The 16197-nt window shown below is 45.1% G+C and overlaps 1 protein-coding gene across 1 annotated transcript; it reads right to left on the reverse strand.

Annotated features, from left to right (window-relative positions):
• Positions 1 to 225: 225 nt before the first annotated feature.
• LOC142600004 (T-cell activation Rho GTPase-activating protein-like) lies at positions 226 to 2363 on the reverse strand. Its single transcript, XM_075742802.1, has 5 exons — positions 2177 to 2363; positions 1447 to 1622; positions 1008 to 1169; positions 721 to 830; positions 226 to 601 (listed from the first exon to the last, which is right to left on the reverse strand). The coding sequence occupies exons 1-5, from the start codon at positions 2361 to 2363 to the stop codon at positions 226 to 228; spliced, it is 1011 nt and encodes a 336-aa protein (XP_075598917.1).
• Positions 2364 to 16197: the final 13834 nt, after the last annotated feature.

Genomic DNA, 16197 nt, shown 5'->3' on the forward strand with positions numbered 1-16197 from the left:
TCCACTTGTTGAGGATGGAGGCTCTTGTCAAGCTGTTTGTGGCCCTGACATTCCTCTGCTGTTCCTGCTTTCACCCACAGTGCTGATGACTCCTCAACTGATGTGCCGGCAAGCCCAGCCACCTCCTCCCAAAGAGTTCCCCGTGGTGCTCAATGAGGAACTCCACCAGACGTGTCACCTGCACACAGCAAACCATTGCTTTGCACCTGGATGGCTGAAAAGGGGTCAAACAAAAGCCTTCCCACTCCTGACCCTTGCTTCTGCGCAGAAAGCTGCAGATGTGGGGCTGCTCTTCCTGGCAGCTCCCCCAAGTCTTTGCTGAAGAGAGGAAGCACCCAGGCACCTCTGAACACCAAAGCTCGGCTGGGCCCGCACGGCTGGAGCTGGCTGGTAAACACGGCGTACCTGCCCCGTCACCTGCACCAAGGTGTCCAGGGGCAGCGTCTGCTCCTCGGGTGGGCTGAGCAGGTTTGGCCCCACGCAGATGGCCAGGTTGCCGGCAGTCATCCTGCTGCTGGCCGCGTTTCTGCTGATCCTCTGCAGCAGGGACAGCAGGCTCTTGAGGAGCAGGAGGTTGGCCTGGGGCAACTTGCCGGCCACCCTGAGGCAGCAGGAGGGCAACGTGAAGAAAGCAGACCTTGTCATCACCACTCTCCGGGGCTGATCTCACCCAAGCCCAGCCCAGGGAAGGCTCCCTGGCCACGCCTGGTCTCCACTTACTCCCTGAGCGCTGCCAGCTTCTCCTGCCTGCTGGTCTTCTGCAGGGCGCTCATCCACTCCTCGTAGAGCTCTGCCCCGAGGAGCTTAGAGGGGATCTTCCGCAGGAAGTCCTGCAACGCCAAGGGCTCCGCGTGAGGCTTGGAGCACTGCCGCCACCAGCACAGGCAGCATCCCCGGCACTCGGGCTCCCGAGCAGGCTGCTGGCTTTCGGCTCCTGCTCTCGCAGGTGCCCAGCAGCAGCATCCCCAGAGCCGGGAGCTGCCAGGCTCCAGGTCAGCAGCATTCACCTTCAGGAGGACGGCCAGCAGGTGTGCAGGCTGGCTTGCGAGGTGGACCTCTGCTCCGCTGTCGAGGGCCTCCCTCAGCTCCCGGGAGACATGCTCCTTGACCGCCAGCCGGAAGATCCCCTCCGTGGATGGCCCGTGCTCGGCCAGGAGAGCCAGCAGGTCCTGCAGGAGGGGACAGAGGAGGACAGTGGCCGGGCTGGAGATAGGCCCTGGGCCAGGTGAACCAACCTTCCTTCCTTCCTTCCTTCCTTCCTGGGCAGGAGCCAATGTGGCCGGCTCTGCTTTCCCCGGGGCGGGACAGAGGGGTGGCCGGAGGTGGGGGACCCCCGTGGGGAGGAGCCGGCTTTGTCCCCGAGCCCCAGCCGGGCTTCCTCTGCCGGGGACAGCGCCTCTCCGCAGGAGCCAGCGGGATGGGCACCCCCTGGCCAGGCTTGCTTACCTGGATGGGCTGGGGCAGCGTGCCGTCCTGGCTGCAGAGAGCTGCCAGGGGCCGGCCGAAGAGAGCCCCCCTGCCGCCAGAGCCCGACTGCCCGGCTGCCTCTGCAGCGGCCGAACTCCCTCGCCGCCGTGCGAAGGGCCAGGGCAGCCCCCTCCTCCTCCTGCGGGTCCCGCCTGCTGCCAAGGACAAGAGAGCAAAGAGCCGGGGAGGAGAAGCGCCAGGCGAGCGCTCCCGGGGCCTCTGGGCGCTGTCCCCCCGCCGCTGAAAGCAAGGCAGAGGCAGAGGGAGGCAGGGAGAGAGGCGCCGTTTGGGAGCGAGGGGCCCCGGGCCTCAGCTCTGTCCCGCCGCAGAGCGATGGGGACGGCCGTGCCCTGCGGGAAGCGCGGCAGCAGCGCCAGTGCAGCACGAGTGGCCGCCGGGCAGAGGAGGGGAGAAGGGCCGGCCTGCCCCCGTCTTCTCCATCCGCACTCACCAGCCGAGGGGCCAAGGCCACCTTCGGTGCCAGAGAGAACAGATGCTGGACGCTGTTTGGGACCAGCCTGCAGGAAACGTGCTGTACTCGCCGAGCGGCCCCACAGCAGAAAGGGCCCCTGGTGCGCTGCATCAGCCCCTGGTGGGGACTGCAGCTGTAGCCAGGATGTGCCCAGCGGGTAGGGTGCCAGCACTGGAGGAGACTCAGACAGGGGCCCTCCTGCCAAAGCTCAGCCCACTGGCCTGAGACACCTCGCACCCTGAGGAATCCTGACTTCTGCCTGGTCCTCAACAAGCCTCTCCAGGCTCCTGTTTTCCAGCAGCTTTGCTAAGCTGCGTTTGGTCACAAGTAGGTGTGGTTGTGTCCCGGGATGCTTCATGCTTGTACCAGTGTCATCCGCAGTCAGTCCCACCTTCTCTCTGCAGGTTCCCTGTGCCACTGCCATGAGGGTGAGAAGGGCATATTTTCTCCAGGCAAAGCTGGAGTGCAAATGGAAAGGCTCTCCCTTAATGGGCACAGAGAAAGAGAATGCACCTTGGCAACTGTAAGGCCCTGATAACACGTGAATATTGCAAACACCCATCTTGACCGACGCAGTGATAAACTGATAATGAGGGAATGTCGAGGGAATGTCAAGGGAATGGCGCAGACATCCGTCTCGGTCAAGGACAGAACCTGCAGAGGCAGGATAACGTCTTGTGAGCTCCTTCCCCTATTCCTGAAATGTAGACAAAAGACCATCTGTGTCCTGTGCATGCATGCCTGTGAAAGACCATCACTCAGTCAACCCTGAAGTGGGGGTGTGTGTGTCTGTGACAGCGAGACCCCCAAGACCCACCAACTCATTTCTGGAACATTCCTGAGCACATACTGTGCCTGCACGGTGAGGACAGACCCCCGTCTATGCAGAGCATTTTGGATTATAAAAAGGGGAAACAAGCTCTCATGGCGTGCCCACCACCTGAGGACTACAACTAGAAGCAGAGAACATCAATGGATCCAAGCGTGGTGATATCTTTTCTCTCTCTCTCTTTCTTTCTCTCTTTCTTTTCCTGTCTGCCACTCTCTTTGTCTCTAACTTCATTTTCAACACATTAAGATAATATCGTCACAAGTTTTGCTAAGCCATTACCTTTCATAGTTCTGCTAAGTTTCAGGTATTGTTATAACTTTTGCCAAGCCACTATCTTTTGTAGTTCTGCTGAGTTTTAAGTAAATCTGTGATTTGTTTAACCTCTAGAGTAATTGGCGTTACTTCTGATTACTGCGCAGCTAATTTAAAAGTTAACCTCACCCTAACCAACCGAGTAGGACAGGACAGCAACAGAGTCCAGAGATGGAGTTCCTGCTAAACTCCATCTTTATCTAGATATGTTTTCGACAGGCAACATCCCTGGCACTCTGGCTCATGTGGAGTCTGTAAATTGCATTAATTACCTCAAGTTGAATCTGTTTTGCCCATGACAGAAATTGCTAAGGGATCTCCCTGTCATTATCTCAACCCACAAGCTTTTTTTTCTATTTCCTACCCACTTTCCTGTTGAGATCAGGGAGTGATAGGCTTACTGGGCAACTAGCAACAAGCCAAGGTCAACCCTGCAAAATAGAAACAGCTCTGTAAAGTGGCACAGGTAGTGCTCTGACCAAGGTGTCCACACTGTCTACAATGGAGGGCTGGCTTCTTTGAATAAGGTCTTCTCTGGTCCTGTAGACTGCATGCCTACTATAGGCCAGGAAACATTGGACGCACTTCTTGCATAGTTATGCTGGTTTTGGCTGGGGTAGAGTTAATTTTCTTCACAGTAGCTTTACCACATACTGTTTTGGGGCTTTGTTTTGGATTTGTGCTGGAAACGGTATTGATAATACAGAGAAGTTTTAGTTATTGCTGAGCAGTGCTTACACAGAGCCAAGGCCTTTTCTGCTTCTCGCACCACCCCACCAGCGAATAGGTTGAGGGTGCACAAGGAGTTGGGAGGGGACACAGCCAGGAGAGCTGACCCCAACTGACCAAAGGGATATTCCATACCATATGATGTCATGCTCAGCAATAAGACTAGGGAGGAACTTGGTGGGGGGCATTGTTCAGGGACTGACTGGGTGTTGGTCGGTTGGTGATGAGTAATTGTTTTCATTTGCATCACTTGTCTTTCTTGGGTTTTATTTCTCTCATTTTATTATTTTCCTTTTCATTACAGGTCATTATTATTGTTGTTGTTGTTGTTCTTGTTATTATTATTATTATTTTATTTTATTTTATTTTATTTCAAATGTTAAACTGTCTTTATCTGAACCCACAAGTTTTCTCACTTTTACCCTTTCAATTCTCTCCCCTCCATCCCACTGGAGGGGGATTGAGCGAGCGGCTGTGTGGCACTCAGTTGCCATTTGTGAGGTTAAACCGCAACAATAGTTTTATTTAAAAGAAATATTTTTTGCCCACTTGTAAACTGTTCTGTGACATAACTAAAGTATGGCGTGTGGGCAAATTCAGAAGACTTAAAAAGTGCACTTCTGACTCAAACTAAAACAAAACTGCAGATTTGTACAGATTCCGACAGCAGTTTATGTCTCACTTTTTCCATCATAAGGATAGATGTTTAGTGTAAATATTTGTGTAGATTCCTGGTACAGTAAACAATTGAGGGTACCACTAGAGAGTTAGTCACTGATTCCAGTCTGCTCACAGGCATTCGTGGGTGACACGAATTTCCACCTAGGCTAAATAACCAGCAAAATGTATATACGACTTCTATGATCAAGACAGTTACATTCCTTAAATAAAGTTGATACATTTTCTCAGCAAATGTGTACTGAAGTGTTAACCCTGAGCTGAGTTCTGCCTTTGCCAGAATAAAAATGCTCCAGAAGCACAAATGTGAGTTAGTTTTAATTAATAATTATAACAAAAATATTACTGAAGTGTTTACTAAAACCAGATATAACCCATTTTCAAGAAATGAAGTAGCTAAATTTGTATGTATTAAAATCTTCTAATATATTATTTCTAAATTTTGTAGGATTCTAAGCTGCATCTATATAAACATGATTTTTTTTCATTTAAATTTATGTCTTTAAATTGAGAAGCCTGTTAAATGAATAGTACTCCACACTCATTTTACAGTCAGTAGAAAGAAATAAAAAAATCCCCAGAGGGACACTCCATCTAAGATCCAAATTGCTTTCTGGAGATTCTTCTCTCTCTTTATGGATTGCATAAAAAGCCTTGACACTTGTCTAATGCTAGGAAGGATGACTGTGAACCACAATAACTAGTGGTGTTCTATTAACTGAATTAGCTGTGCTTCCTGTTTTTAATTCATTTCCTATCTTCTGTTTTTTGATTGCTGGGGTTTTTTTTGCCTTTCTCATCCTATGGTTACTATGCATGTATGTTAACAATGCCTAGTATCTTTTATTGACTGGGAAGATTCACTAGAAATCTCTTGATATAAATCAAGCAAACAGGTAAATACAGAAAAGTAAGTTCTGTGGTTATCTGAAATACTTTTGTCTATTCTTCAACTACCAATAATGTACTTGTATTTTCTGTAGTCTTTTCATTATAAAAATCTTTCTTGGACCACACTGCCAAGTTTGCTTAGTTTGTGGAAAGATATCGCACATCTTTTCTCACATTTTATTTTGCATTTTATTATTTTATTGGTCTAATTAATGATCTCTTAATAACTTTTTTAGAGAAACTCATCCTTTGATAGTATGGGTAAAATTTCATAACAGGCTAGGCCATCTAATTATTTAGAACACATTCAGTCCTTGAAAGCATTAACAGATTCAGTCCTTCTCGTGGGCTTTGAAATTTGATTTTGTTGATCATACGCTTCTGCTACTATGTTAGCACTTTGTCTTTATCTTTACTGCCAGCCTTTCTAGTCAGCATAGAGTATTGCAACAGAAACCTACACAATGTAGTGTTTTAGGCACTTTTAAGTGCCTCATTTGCATAGTATTGGAGCAATTCATTATATTTAATGGTTTTATTCTTAAAATGTCCCATTGGGAATAAAGTACTCATCCTCAGTTTCAAACAGGCTAGTGAGACACATATTCATTGGGAATTTAAAAGCTAAATTCAGCTACCTAAACACAGTGACAGTTAAGGTCCCCGAAAATATTCAGCTCCATTTTCCTTTGCAATTCCAGAAAAGTTCAAGTCTCCTGTAAGACCTGTGTCATATCTGACAGTTCTGTGAAAATTTCTTAGATATCCTAGGGAATCTTAAATTGCACTAAACACCTACGTTTAGGCCAATGAGTCAAATCCTAAAAACTTGAAGGATGTCTTAAGTGGTCAAGTGAGAGATCCAGGAAAACCTACCAGATCTGATGAGAAGTTTGAAACATACTAGAAACCTGACATGTATTTATTTTTCCAGGCAAATATCTTTCCTTTCTTAACTGAGTCGTCAAATTAGGCATTTTAGAGTTAAGAAATAGTTTCAAAATCAGGTTATTCTGATCCAGTTTAACAAAAAGTATATCATGACAGTCCACATCGGAATAATTAGCTTTGGTTAGTATAATTAGCTAATTAGTACTTGGATAGCAGGTATCCCTAAATCTGCAATGGTTTGGACTCACATCTCAAAAGAGTGAATGAACCTCTGGGCTAAAATATATTCTAATATACTAGTTTTCCTGTTACATTTAAATCACAAAGCAGTGTGAAATCAAAAATCTTGATTCAGGAAGCCTGTATCCCTGTCTTACTGATTTTACTTAGTCTTACTGAAGGCCTCCGGTGCCTACTCCATTACGTGTTGAAGTGATAATTTTGTTATTTTATATTAGAAAGCCAATTACATTGCTGTTTTTATTATGCTATGTTATAATACTGTAAATATATATTATATATATGGTATACATATCATATAAGACCTACAGGAGCAGCACAGACCCAGCAGCAGCTGCAAGTGGTATGGAAGATCCAAGGCAGAAAGTTTTGGAGAGCAGAGAAAAATACAAAAGCCCAAAAGAGAGGACTATTGGATAGGATTCAGACAAAACTTTGCAGCAGTGTAGATACGGAAGGAAATGAAGTGCGAGAATCAGAAAGTAGTTTGGAAAGCAGCATAAGGGTAATTCATGAGACTGTGGAGCATTAGGACTGTGAACTAAGAAAAGAAAGGGAAAGTAAATGAGTGAAAAAGCAGTGATACTTCTAGGACAGACTTTAATAAGAAGAAAAAAAAAAAAACCCACTGCTAAAACCTGGGCAATTCTTTAAACCATTTAAATTACTTAAAGATAAGGGTAATCACAGAATCACAGAGTGACTGAGGTTGGAAGAGACTTCTGGAGGTCAGCTTGTCTGACTCCATGCTCAAGCAGGTTCACCTAGAGCATGTGGCCCATCATCAGTTATGTATCATATGCAAGAGTGCTGAGGGTACACTCTGCCCCATCATCCAGATTATTAATGAAGATGGTAAACTGGACTGGAGACAATATTCACCTCAAGGGTATACCACTAGTTACTAGCCTCCAACTAGATTTTGTTCTACTGATCACCACCCTCTTTGTCTGGCTTTTCAGCCAGTTTTCAAACCACCTCCCTGGCTGCTTATGCAGCTCATACATCAACAGTTTGTCTTTGAGGATCTTATGGTAGACAGCATCCCTGCATAACCTCATGACATCCTTGTAGTCTTCCCGAGTTTCCTATCACTTCTTCCAAAGGCTATAAAATCCTTTTTTTCCTGAGTTCCAGCCAAAGCTCTCTGTTCAGCCAGGCTGGTCTTCTTCCCTGCTGGCCCGTATTTCAGCACGTGGGGACGGCCTGCTCCTGTGCCTTTAAGACTTCCTTCTTGAAGAATGTCCAGCCTTCCTGGACTCTTTTGCCCTTCAGGACTACCTCCCAAGGGACTCTGACAAGCAGTCTCCTAAACAGATCAGTCTGCCCTCCGGAAGTCCAAGGAGGCAGTTCTGCTGACCCCTCTTCTTCTCTGAGAATTGAAAACTCTGTCATTTTGTGATCACTATGCCCAAGACAGCCTCCAACTGTCACATCACCCAAGTCCTTCTCTGTTCACAAACAACAGGTCCAGCAGGTCACCTTCCCTAGTTGGCTCACTCACCAGCTGTGTCAGGAAGTTCTCTTCCACACACTCCAAGAACCTCCTGGACTACTTCCTCTCTGCTGTATTGTATTTCCAGCAGACGTCTGGTAAGTTGAAGTCCCCCACAAGAACAAGGGCTAGCGAGCGTGAGACTTCGAGCTGCTTATAGAATATTTTGTCTGCCTCTTCATCCTGACTAGGTGGTCTATAACAGCATCCCAGAATGATATCTGCCTTGTTGGCCATCCCCCTTATTCTGACCCGTAAACACTCAACCCTACCATCACCAGCATTAAGCTCTAGACAATCAAAACACTCCTTAACATACAGGGCCACCCCACCGCCTCTCCTTCCTTCCCTGTCTCTTCTGAAGAGTTTGTAGTGATACATTGCAGCAGCCCAATTGTGTGAGTCATCCCACCATGTTTCTGTGATTGCAACTATATCATAGTTTTCCAGCTGCACAATGGCTTCCAGCTCCTGCTGTTTGTGGCCTGTGCTGCATGTATTGGTGTAGATGCACTTTAGTTTGGCTACTGATTCCATCACCTGTTTGAGGGGAGAAGCTTTAATTACTACCTGACCTTCCATGATTTCTAACCCATCAATAACCCTTGTGTCTTTGCTGTCACATGGTTCTTCCTCTCCTACCATTACTGAGATGGCAGATCAAAGGACCTTGCTATCACACTGTCCTGCAGACATTGGTGTGCCACTCCCAGGCTTATCTCCAGCGAACCTAGAGACCCAGAAACCAGAGAGAAGCGATCAGCACCTCCCTTTTCACTCTCCCTCATGAAGAAGATATAGACAGTAATGAGGTCACCTCTCAGTTTCCTCTTCTCTAAGCTGAACAAACCTAGTATCCCCAGCCACTCCTGATAAGTCAAGCCCTCTAGTCCTTTCACCATTTTTGTTGTTCTCCATTGGACACATTCTAATATTTTTATATCCTTCTGGAGATGGCTGAACAACTGCCTGCCCATGGGAGTGAGTGAGTGGCTGTGTGGTGCTTAGTTGCCGACTGGGGTTAAACCATGACGCTCTGTAAGGCCTCTCTACCCTTGAGGAAATCAACAGCTCCTTCCTAATTCCTTCATCCGCCAGTCAGATAATCTTGTCATAAAATGATACTAAGTTATTAAGGCATGACTTTCCCTTCATGAACACATGTTGGCTTTGACCAATGACTGTACTGTGTTTCAAGTGTTTTTCAGTAACTCCCAGCATAATCTCCACAATTTTAGCTGCCACTGAAATGAGACTGACAGGCCTATAATTACCAGGGTCTTCCTTCTTGTCCTTCTTGAAAATTGGAACAATATTTGCTAGCTTCCAGTTGACTAGGACCTCTCCAGATTCCCAGGACAATTCTTCTAATTACAGAACCTTGTATCTGTTGTTTTAGGGCACTTGGGAAGGCAAGGTAAATAAGGAGAAGCTTCCCTTTCTGTCCTGAGCAGAGACTTATTCTCATTCACCTCTATCCCTTAAATCACTGCCTTCTGCATGGTGGAGAGAGGTCCGTCTCATCCTGTGTTATGCCTAGCTGACATTTCTGTGCTAATGTCAGCAGAGTATGGTTCCACCAGTCAATCTCTTTCGTAGACTCCTGGATGCTCTTCAACCTGTCAACTTTCTCCTGAAGCTCGGCCACCATGCAGAGCAGTTCTACCTGGGCTCATCTCTCACAGGTGTTCTCACTGCTGCACTCAGACACCAGAGGAAACCTCAGCTCACTCTGCAGCTGGAGACCTAGATGGCTTTATGTTTCCTTGGGAGCTCTGACTGGGTAGCTACCTCAGTTCCAATGGGTGCTAATACCACAGGGGATACAGACAACATAGCTTTCTGTCAGATGGTCACCATTGCTTGAGTTCCCTGCAGGGACATTATGACAGGGGGCAGGAGCCTGGGGGCAGGTTGTCTGGTTGGTGAGGCCACAGTCTCCCAACATCTTGGTGTCCTTCAGCAGATGGTCATCCTGGCTGCTGCCTGGTCCCTTTCCACACACAGCCCAAGGGTGTCAGGGGCTCAGAAACACCCTCAGACACTTCGCCTCCTGAGTACTTCATAAGCCTGACATGCCTCATGACGTGGCAACTGCTGCTGCTAGCCTTGGCTTCCCATGGTTTGAACTGTGATGCATGCGTGATGTTTGACTTCTTAAAAATCCTATCATCAGGATTTAGGTATCTTCTAATGCAGAGACTGCACCACAGGACAGTGTTAGTATGCAATGGGAGAAGTTTTTAAAAAACAACTCCACCCTCCCCCCCCCCAAAAAAAAAAATCTATGTCAGTCCTTTTGTAAACTTTCTGATGATATACATATGGATATGCACATAAACCAAATCTTCAAATTATTATAAATTATAAGAACCAAGTCCCAGCCTTTGCCAACTACTCAAAAGGTCCCTTTATTTTGAAAAAATTCCTTAGTGATGCAATAAGATTATCTGACACAATGGGGAATTGGACCATTCTTTTAAACTTCTGTTTTACCTTTTTGATAAATTTAATTCAAAGATTATTAAAGACCAAAGTTTATCAGTGATTTAATACTTGAAGCTTCCACTGTCAACTTTGTGATATGTTGTCATTAAAGATGGGAAGAAAAGTAGGTAAACATCAAAGCACTGTTGGTCCTTCATCAAGAGACGTGAGTCTACATTTTATTATGCTTAATGATTTTCATTTTAGGTTGAATTTTATGATTGGTGCATTGCATTTTAATATACTTGGTTTTGAGCTGGTTTTTGCTTTATTTTATTTGTCATCAATATGTATAATGAATATTTCTCGCACCCCACTGGGAATGAAAGTTGCTTAAATTTTTTATTGTTTGAAAAATTACAGGCTTCTTTTTTTCCCCCTCTCCTTTCCTCTCCATCCCTCCCTTCTGCCTGCCTTGTTTGTAATGGTCCAGCTTCAAGGAGCTGAGGCAGACAGATTGTTTTTCATGGTCCGGCAGCTAAGACACTTTTTTAACATGTGGAAGATGTAGGTTCAACCTTTCTTAGGATGAGAAAAGTCTAGGATCCAATTCTTTCACTTCCATTAATCTATTATCTAAAAAGTAGTCACAAGCTTGGCTGTAACCCTAACCACATGAAACTTTTTGGTCAGTTCCAACTAAAATATTGGCATCTGTCTCTCTAGAACAGCCATGTGTGACTACAGTTAGATGTTCAGGGAACTTTCAGGCTAAATAAGAAAATATACAATGAAATTATAGGCCTATAGACCTAGGAAATCTTGAAAAGAAGACAGATATTAGATGGTTGTGGAGTCAGTCATCTAAAACCCACCCTTAACTGGATGAGGTTTAAGCAGACTGCAACCTCAAATTATTAAATGATTGAATTACTTTATGTCAAAAACACTGGCAGCTGCCCAAGTTGAAAAATCTGATGGTAACTAGCTTTGTTCCACCTTTAACAACTCAATACAGCATGAGAAATGAAACTGCCATATTATTCCCTGCCACAAATGGTATTCACAGTTTGAAATTAGTGTTAAAGTGATATCATCCCTTTTTTCCATACTTTCCCTTTATTATAATGAAAGAGGCAGATGACTGATAAATTTTAAAAGAATATGGTCTAAGTCTCCTCCTCCTCACCAAATGGCTATATTGATAAAAGAAAATTCATACCGTAAAGATACATTTTTAAAAAATGTTTCTTAGAACAAAGCAGGGAAAAAAGATTGTCATTTTTAAGTAATTCCAGTTTGAAAATAATTGAAAGTGGCTGTCATATTGCACAAAGCATAGGAATGCTGCTGAATACTTACACAGCAACCATGTAATTTCCTGAAAATAGTCTTTAAAGGATGTCCTGCCAATCAATGCTCTGATTTCTTTGTTTTACAGAAATTCAGATTATGAGTCATACTTTTTCTCCTAATCTACTATTTTTTCCTTTCCAAGGTATCACAGAATGGAAGGGGTTGGAAGGGACCTCTGGAGATCATCTAGTCCAGCCCCCCTGCTAAAGCAGCATCACCTAGAGCAGGTTGCACAGGATTGTGACGGGGTGGGTTTTGAATATCACCAGAGAAGGAGACTCCACAACCTCTCTGGGCAGCCTGTTCCAGTGCTCGGTCACCCTCACAGTGAAGAAGTTTTTCCTCATATTCAGATGGAACTTCCTGTGTTCCAGTTTGTGCCGGTTGCCCCTTGTCCTGTCACTGGGCACCATTGACGAAAGTCTGGCCCCTTCCTCTTGACACTCACCCTTTAGATATTTATAAGCATTGATGAGATCCCCTCTCAGTCTTCTCTTCTCCAGGCTAAACAGACCCAGCTCTCTCAACCTTTCCTCATAAGAGAGATGCTCCAGTCCCCTAATCATCCTCATATTACTATCATTAATAAATCTTTTGTTATCATCAATTCTGTTACTCAAAACCATGTAACTAATGTTTATTAATAAATTGTTATTAATTAAAAATATTTTATAAATCTTCAATTTCTACTATTTATTCAAACCAATTATCTGATGGAATACAACATATGCCAACCTAACAAATCCCAGGTTTTCATTTGAATTAGAAAATGGGAGATAATGTGCTTTAAAAAATTGTTATGGAAAAAATAAAATAGAAATTATTTTTTATGGTATAAAATAATTATTTTTTAGTTATTCAAATAATTTCAGTGTTAGGAACATTTGATTGCATTAATGCTGATAGTTGCTGAAAAATACATATACAAGTAATTATTTTTCTTCCATATGATTATTTAATTACCAGTTTTAATGTTGAACACTAACAGAATTATTCTTCAGCAAATACATAGATACAAATATCCCATTCTCAGTGTAGATGCTTGACCTCTGTACAATGAAGAGAAAACAACAATTAGCCATTACAGTAAGAAAGTTGAAAAATCTAGAAAAAATATGGCCACAAAACTGATCGTTGCCACCACTGCATTCCTCACCGACTGAGTAGTGCTTTCAGTTACGCTAAGTTTAAAAGAGCAGGTTTGTACAAGATCCTTCATTCCTCCTACTCTCGAAAGCATGTGGAATACATTTCGTAAAAAGAGAGTAAGGGATGTTTATAAATCAGGGAAATTTACATATCCTTATGAATTCCTTTCCTCAGTCAGTCCCTCTCTTTCTCTTATTTTCTCAGCTATTATTGCACGATCTCACTCTAACTTAACAGGAATTTAGCCCAACTGTAGATTGAAATTTTGTCTTATAGAACATAGGCAAGTACAATGAAAGTAATTTTCTAGTTCCTTTGCTCATGCAGTAGTACTTTATTCCACAAGTTGTTCTCTTGGGTTGAATTCTTGTCACCTAGCTTTGGCTGTAGACTAGTTCAGCATGCATTCTATCCTTTTTACCTAAATTTAGGGGAGAAAGAACAGTTGGTGGAAAGAAAGACTTTTAGAGACAGAATTGCTTTATCTTAACATAGACCGAATACTGGAGGGTAGGATTCATCTGCACCAATTCTGAACCTCTGAAATTTGGATGTGTAATCTGAGCTAGCATATCAGATCTTCATTATTGCTAGTGGTGAGAAAAACTGCAACTGAAGGGTCATAAAAACAGGTGCCTGCTGTCATTTGAGGTATTATGGCATATATTGGCCTCCAAGTTTCTGCTTCAAAAGGTGTAGATTTCATTTAAGTGCTATGCCATACAGCTTAGTCCCATTCAGGTGTATTGTATAGCCTAGAGTATCACAAACCATATCAGGCACCTATGTGTAAGCAGCTGAATCCCTTCTGAGGAGACCAGTATGGTGGCTGGTTTACACTCAGGTTCTAATTTTGATCTAATATCAAAGATTCCTACCTGTAGATGTATTTCTAGATATAACATACTATCTCTCTCTCTCTCTCTCTCTCTCTCTCTCTCTCAAATCTTATACCCATAGTCTATGTATAGCATTATACATTATAGCTATTTTATATAGAATATCACATTACATTTAAAACATAGTATAGGCAGAAAAAAATACACAAAACAAGCAGATTTTAAAAACACATCCATTGAACATTGTGATTAAGATATTATATTGGATTTACATGGCAAGGTTTTGGTAGCAGGGGGCTGCACAGGCTTCCACCGTAGTAAGCACGTGGCATTTGCCTTGGTGGGTTTGAGGGAATGTGATATAATCAATCTGCCAGGCCTTCCCATATTTATATTTCAGCCATCATTCTCCATACCAGAGAGGCTTTAACCACTTGACTTGCTTGATTGCAGTGCATGTTTCACATTCATGGATGACCTGTGAGATAGCATCCATGGTCAAATCCACCCGTCGATCACAAGCCCATCTGTATGTTGCATCCCTTCTTTGATGACCTGAGGTGTCATGAGCCCACCAAGCTATAAATAATTCCAGGTCCACCCAAGCCACTTCAATCTTAGCAGCCTAATCCACTTGCTGGTTGTTTTGATGTTCCTCAGTGGCCTGACTCTTGCGTACATGGGCATCTACATGATAGATTTTCACAACCAGCTTCTCTAGCCAGGCAGCGGTATCTTGCCACAATACAGCAGCCCAGATGGGTTTGCCTCTGTGCTGCCAGTTGCTCTGCTTCCATTGCTGTACCCACCCCCAGCTCCCCCCCCCACAGCTTGGGGGCTTCCTGAGTGCTCCGAGCCGGTGTCTGCTGTGCCTTGCACTCTTGTGGATCTGGTGTGCCGGGCCATCGGATCTACACAGTCCAATAAACCTGGTTGCCCTTTTCTTCCACCTGGCTGGAGGCTGGGCCCCTCTAGTCCTGCTCATCGTATTCATTACTCACTTCTTGCAAAAATGACGTAGAAATCCCTTCAAGAGGTTCATAAGTATGAGTAGGCTTTCCATTTGGTCTGGGAGACTGCCCATTGGAAACTAGAGTGGCATTTTTCTTGGAAGAATCCCCTTTTGTGATTGTTCTGCCTTGCAACTCATGTACTCCTGCCTCTAAGGTCAAGGTAGGGGTTTTTATCTCACTTCCTCATGTTCTCTTCATGATAACACAGGTAAAACCACAGGGTGCCTTCTGATGTGTCCCCTCCATATCCTCTCTCTTGAGCACAGGAACACTTACTCCTAATAGCTGAGATACTGATCCATACAGGTGAGGAACAAGACATATTCTTTTTGAGTTGCTGGAGCTTCTGGGACAATTTCTCCACAGCTGAGACAAGAGAGGAAGGGAGACTCTCTTCATATTGCCAGAATCGACAAGTGTGTTGGTTTTGCGTGGCAAGGTTTTGGTAGCGGGGGGGCTACAGGGGTGGCTTCGTGAGAAGCTGCTAGAAGCTTCCCCTGGGTCTGATAGAGCCAATGCCAGCCGGCTCCAAGACGGACCCGCTGCTGGCCAAGGCCAAGCCAATCAGCGCCTCTGTGATAACATATTTAAGAAAGAGAAAAAAACAGTTAGAGAGTCCTTTTGCAGCCAGAGAGAGGAGTGAGAAGATGTAAGAAACTCTGCAGACACCAAGGTCTGTGCAGAAGGAGGGGCAGGAGGAGCTCCAGGCACTGGAGCAAGATTCCCCTGCAGCCCGTGGTGAAGACCATGGTGAAGCAGGCTGTCCCCCTGCAGCCCATGGTGGGAGGATGAGGGGGTGTAGCAATTCCACCTGCAGCCCGTGGAGGACCCCACACCGGAGCAGGTGGAGACACCTGAAGGAGGCTGTGACCCCGTGGGAAGCCCGTGCTGGAGCAAGCTCCTGGCAGGACCTGAGGATCCGTGGAGAGAGGAGCCCACGCCAGAGCAGGTTTGCTGGCAGGACTTGTGACCCCGTGGGGGACCCACGCTGGAGCAGTTTGCTCCTGAAGGTCTGCACCCCTTGGAGGAGACTCACGTTGGAGAAGGTCATGAAGGACTGACTCCCGTGAGAGGGACTCCATGCTGGAGCAGGGGAACGATGAGAGGAGTCCTCCCCCTGAGGATGAAGAAGCGGCAGAAACACCGCGTGATGAACTGACTGTAACCCCCGTTCCCCGTCCCCCTGTGCTGCTGAGGGGGGAGGAGGTTGAAGCCGGGAGTGAAGTTGAGCCCGGGAAGATGGGAGGGGTGGGGGGAGGTGTTTTTAAGATTTGGTTTTATTTCTCATTCCTCTACTCTGTTTTGCTTGGTAATAAATAAGATGAATTCCCTCTCTAAGTTCGGTCTGTTTTGCTTGTGATGATAATTAGAGAATGATCTCTCCCTGTCCTTATCTCGACCCGTAA

Source organism: Balearica regulorum, chromosome 1, assembly GCF_011004875.1.
Source record: "Balearica regulorum gibbericeps isolate bBalReg1 chromosome 1, bBalReg1.pri, whole genome shotgun sequence".
NCBI lineage: Eukaryota > Metazoa > Chordata > Aves > Gruiformes > Gruidae > Balearica > Balearica regulorum.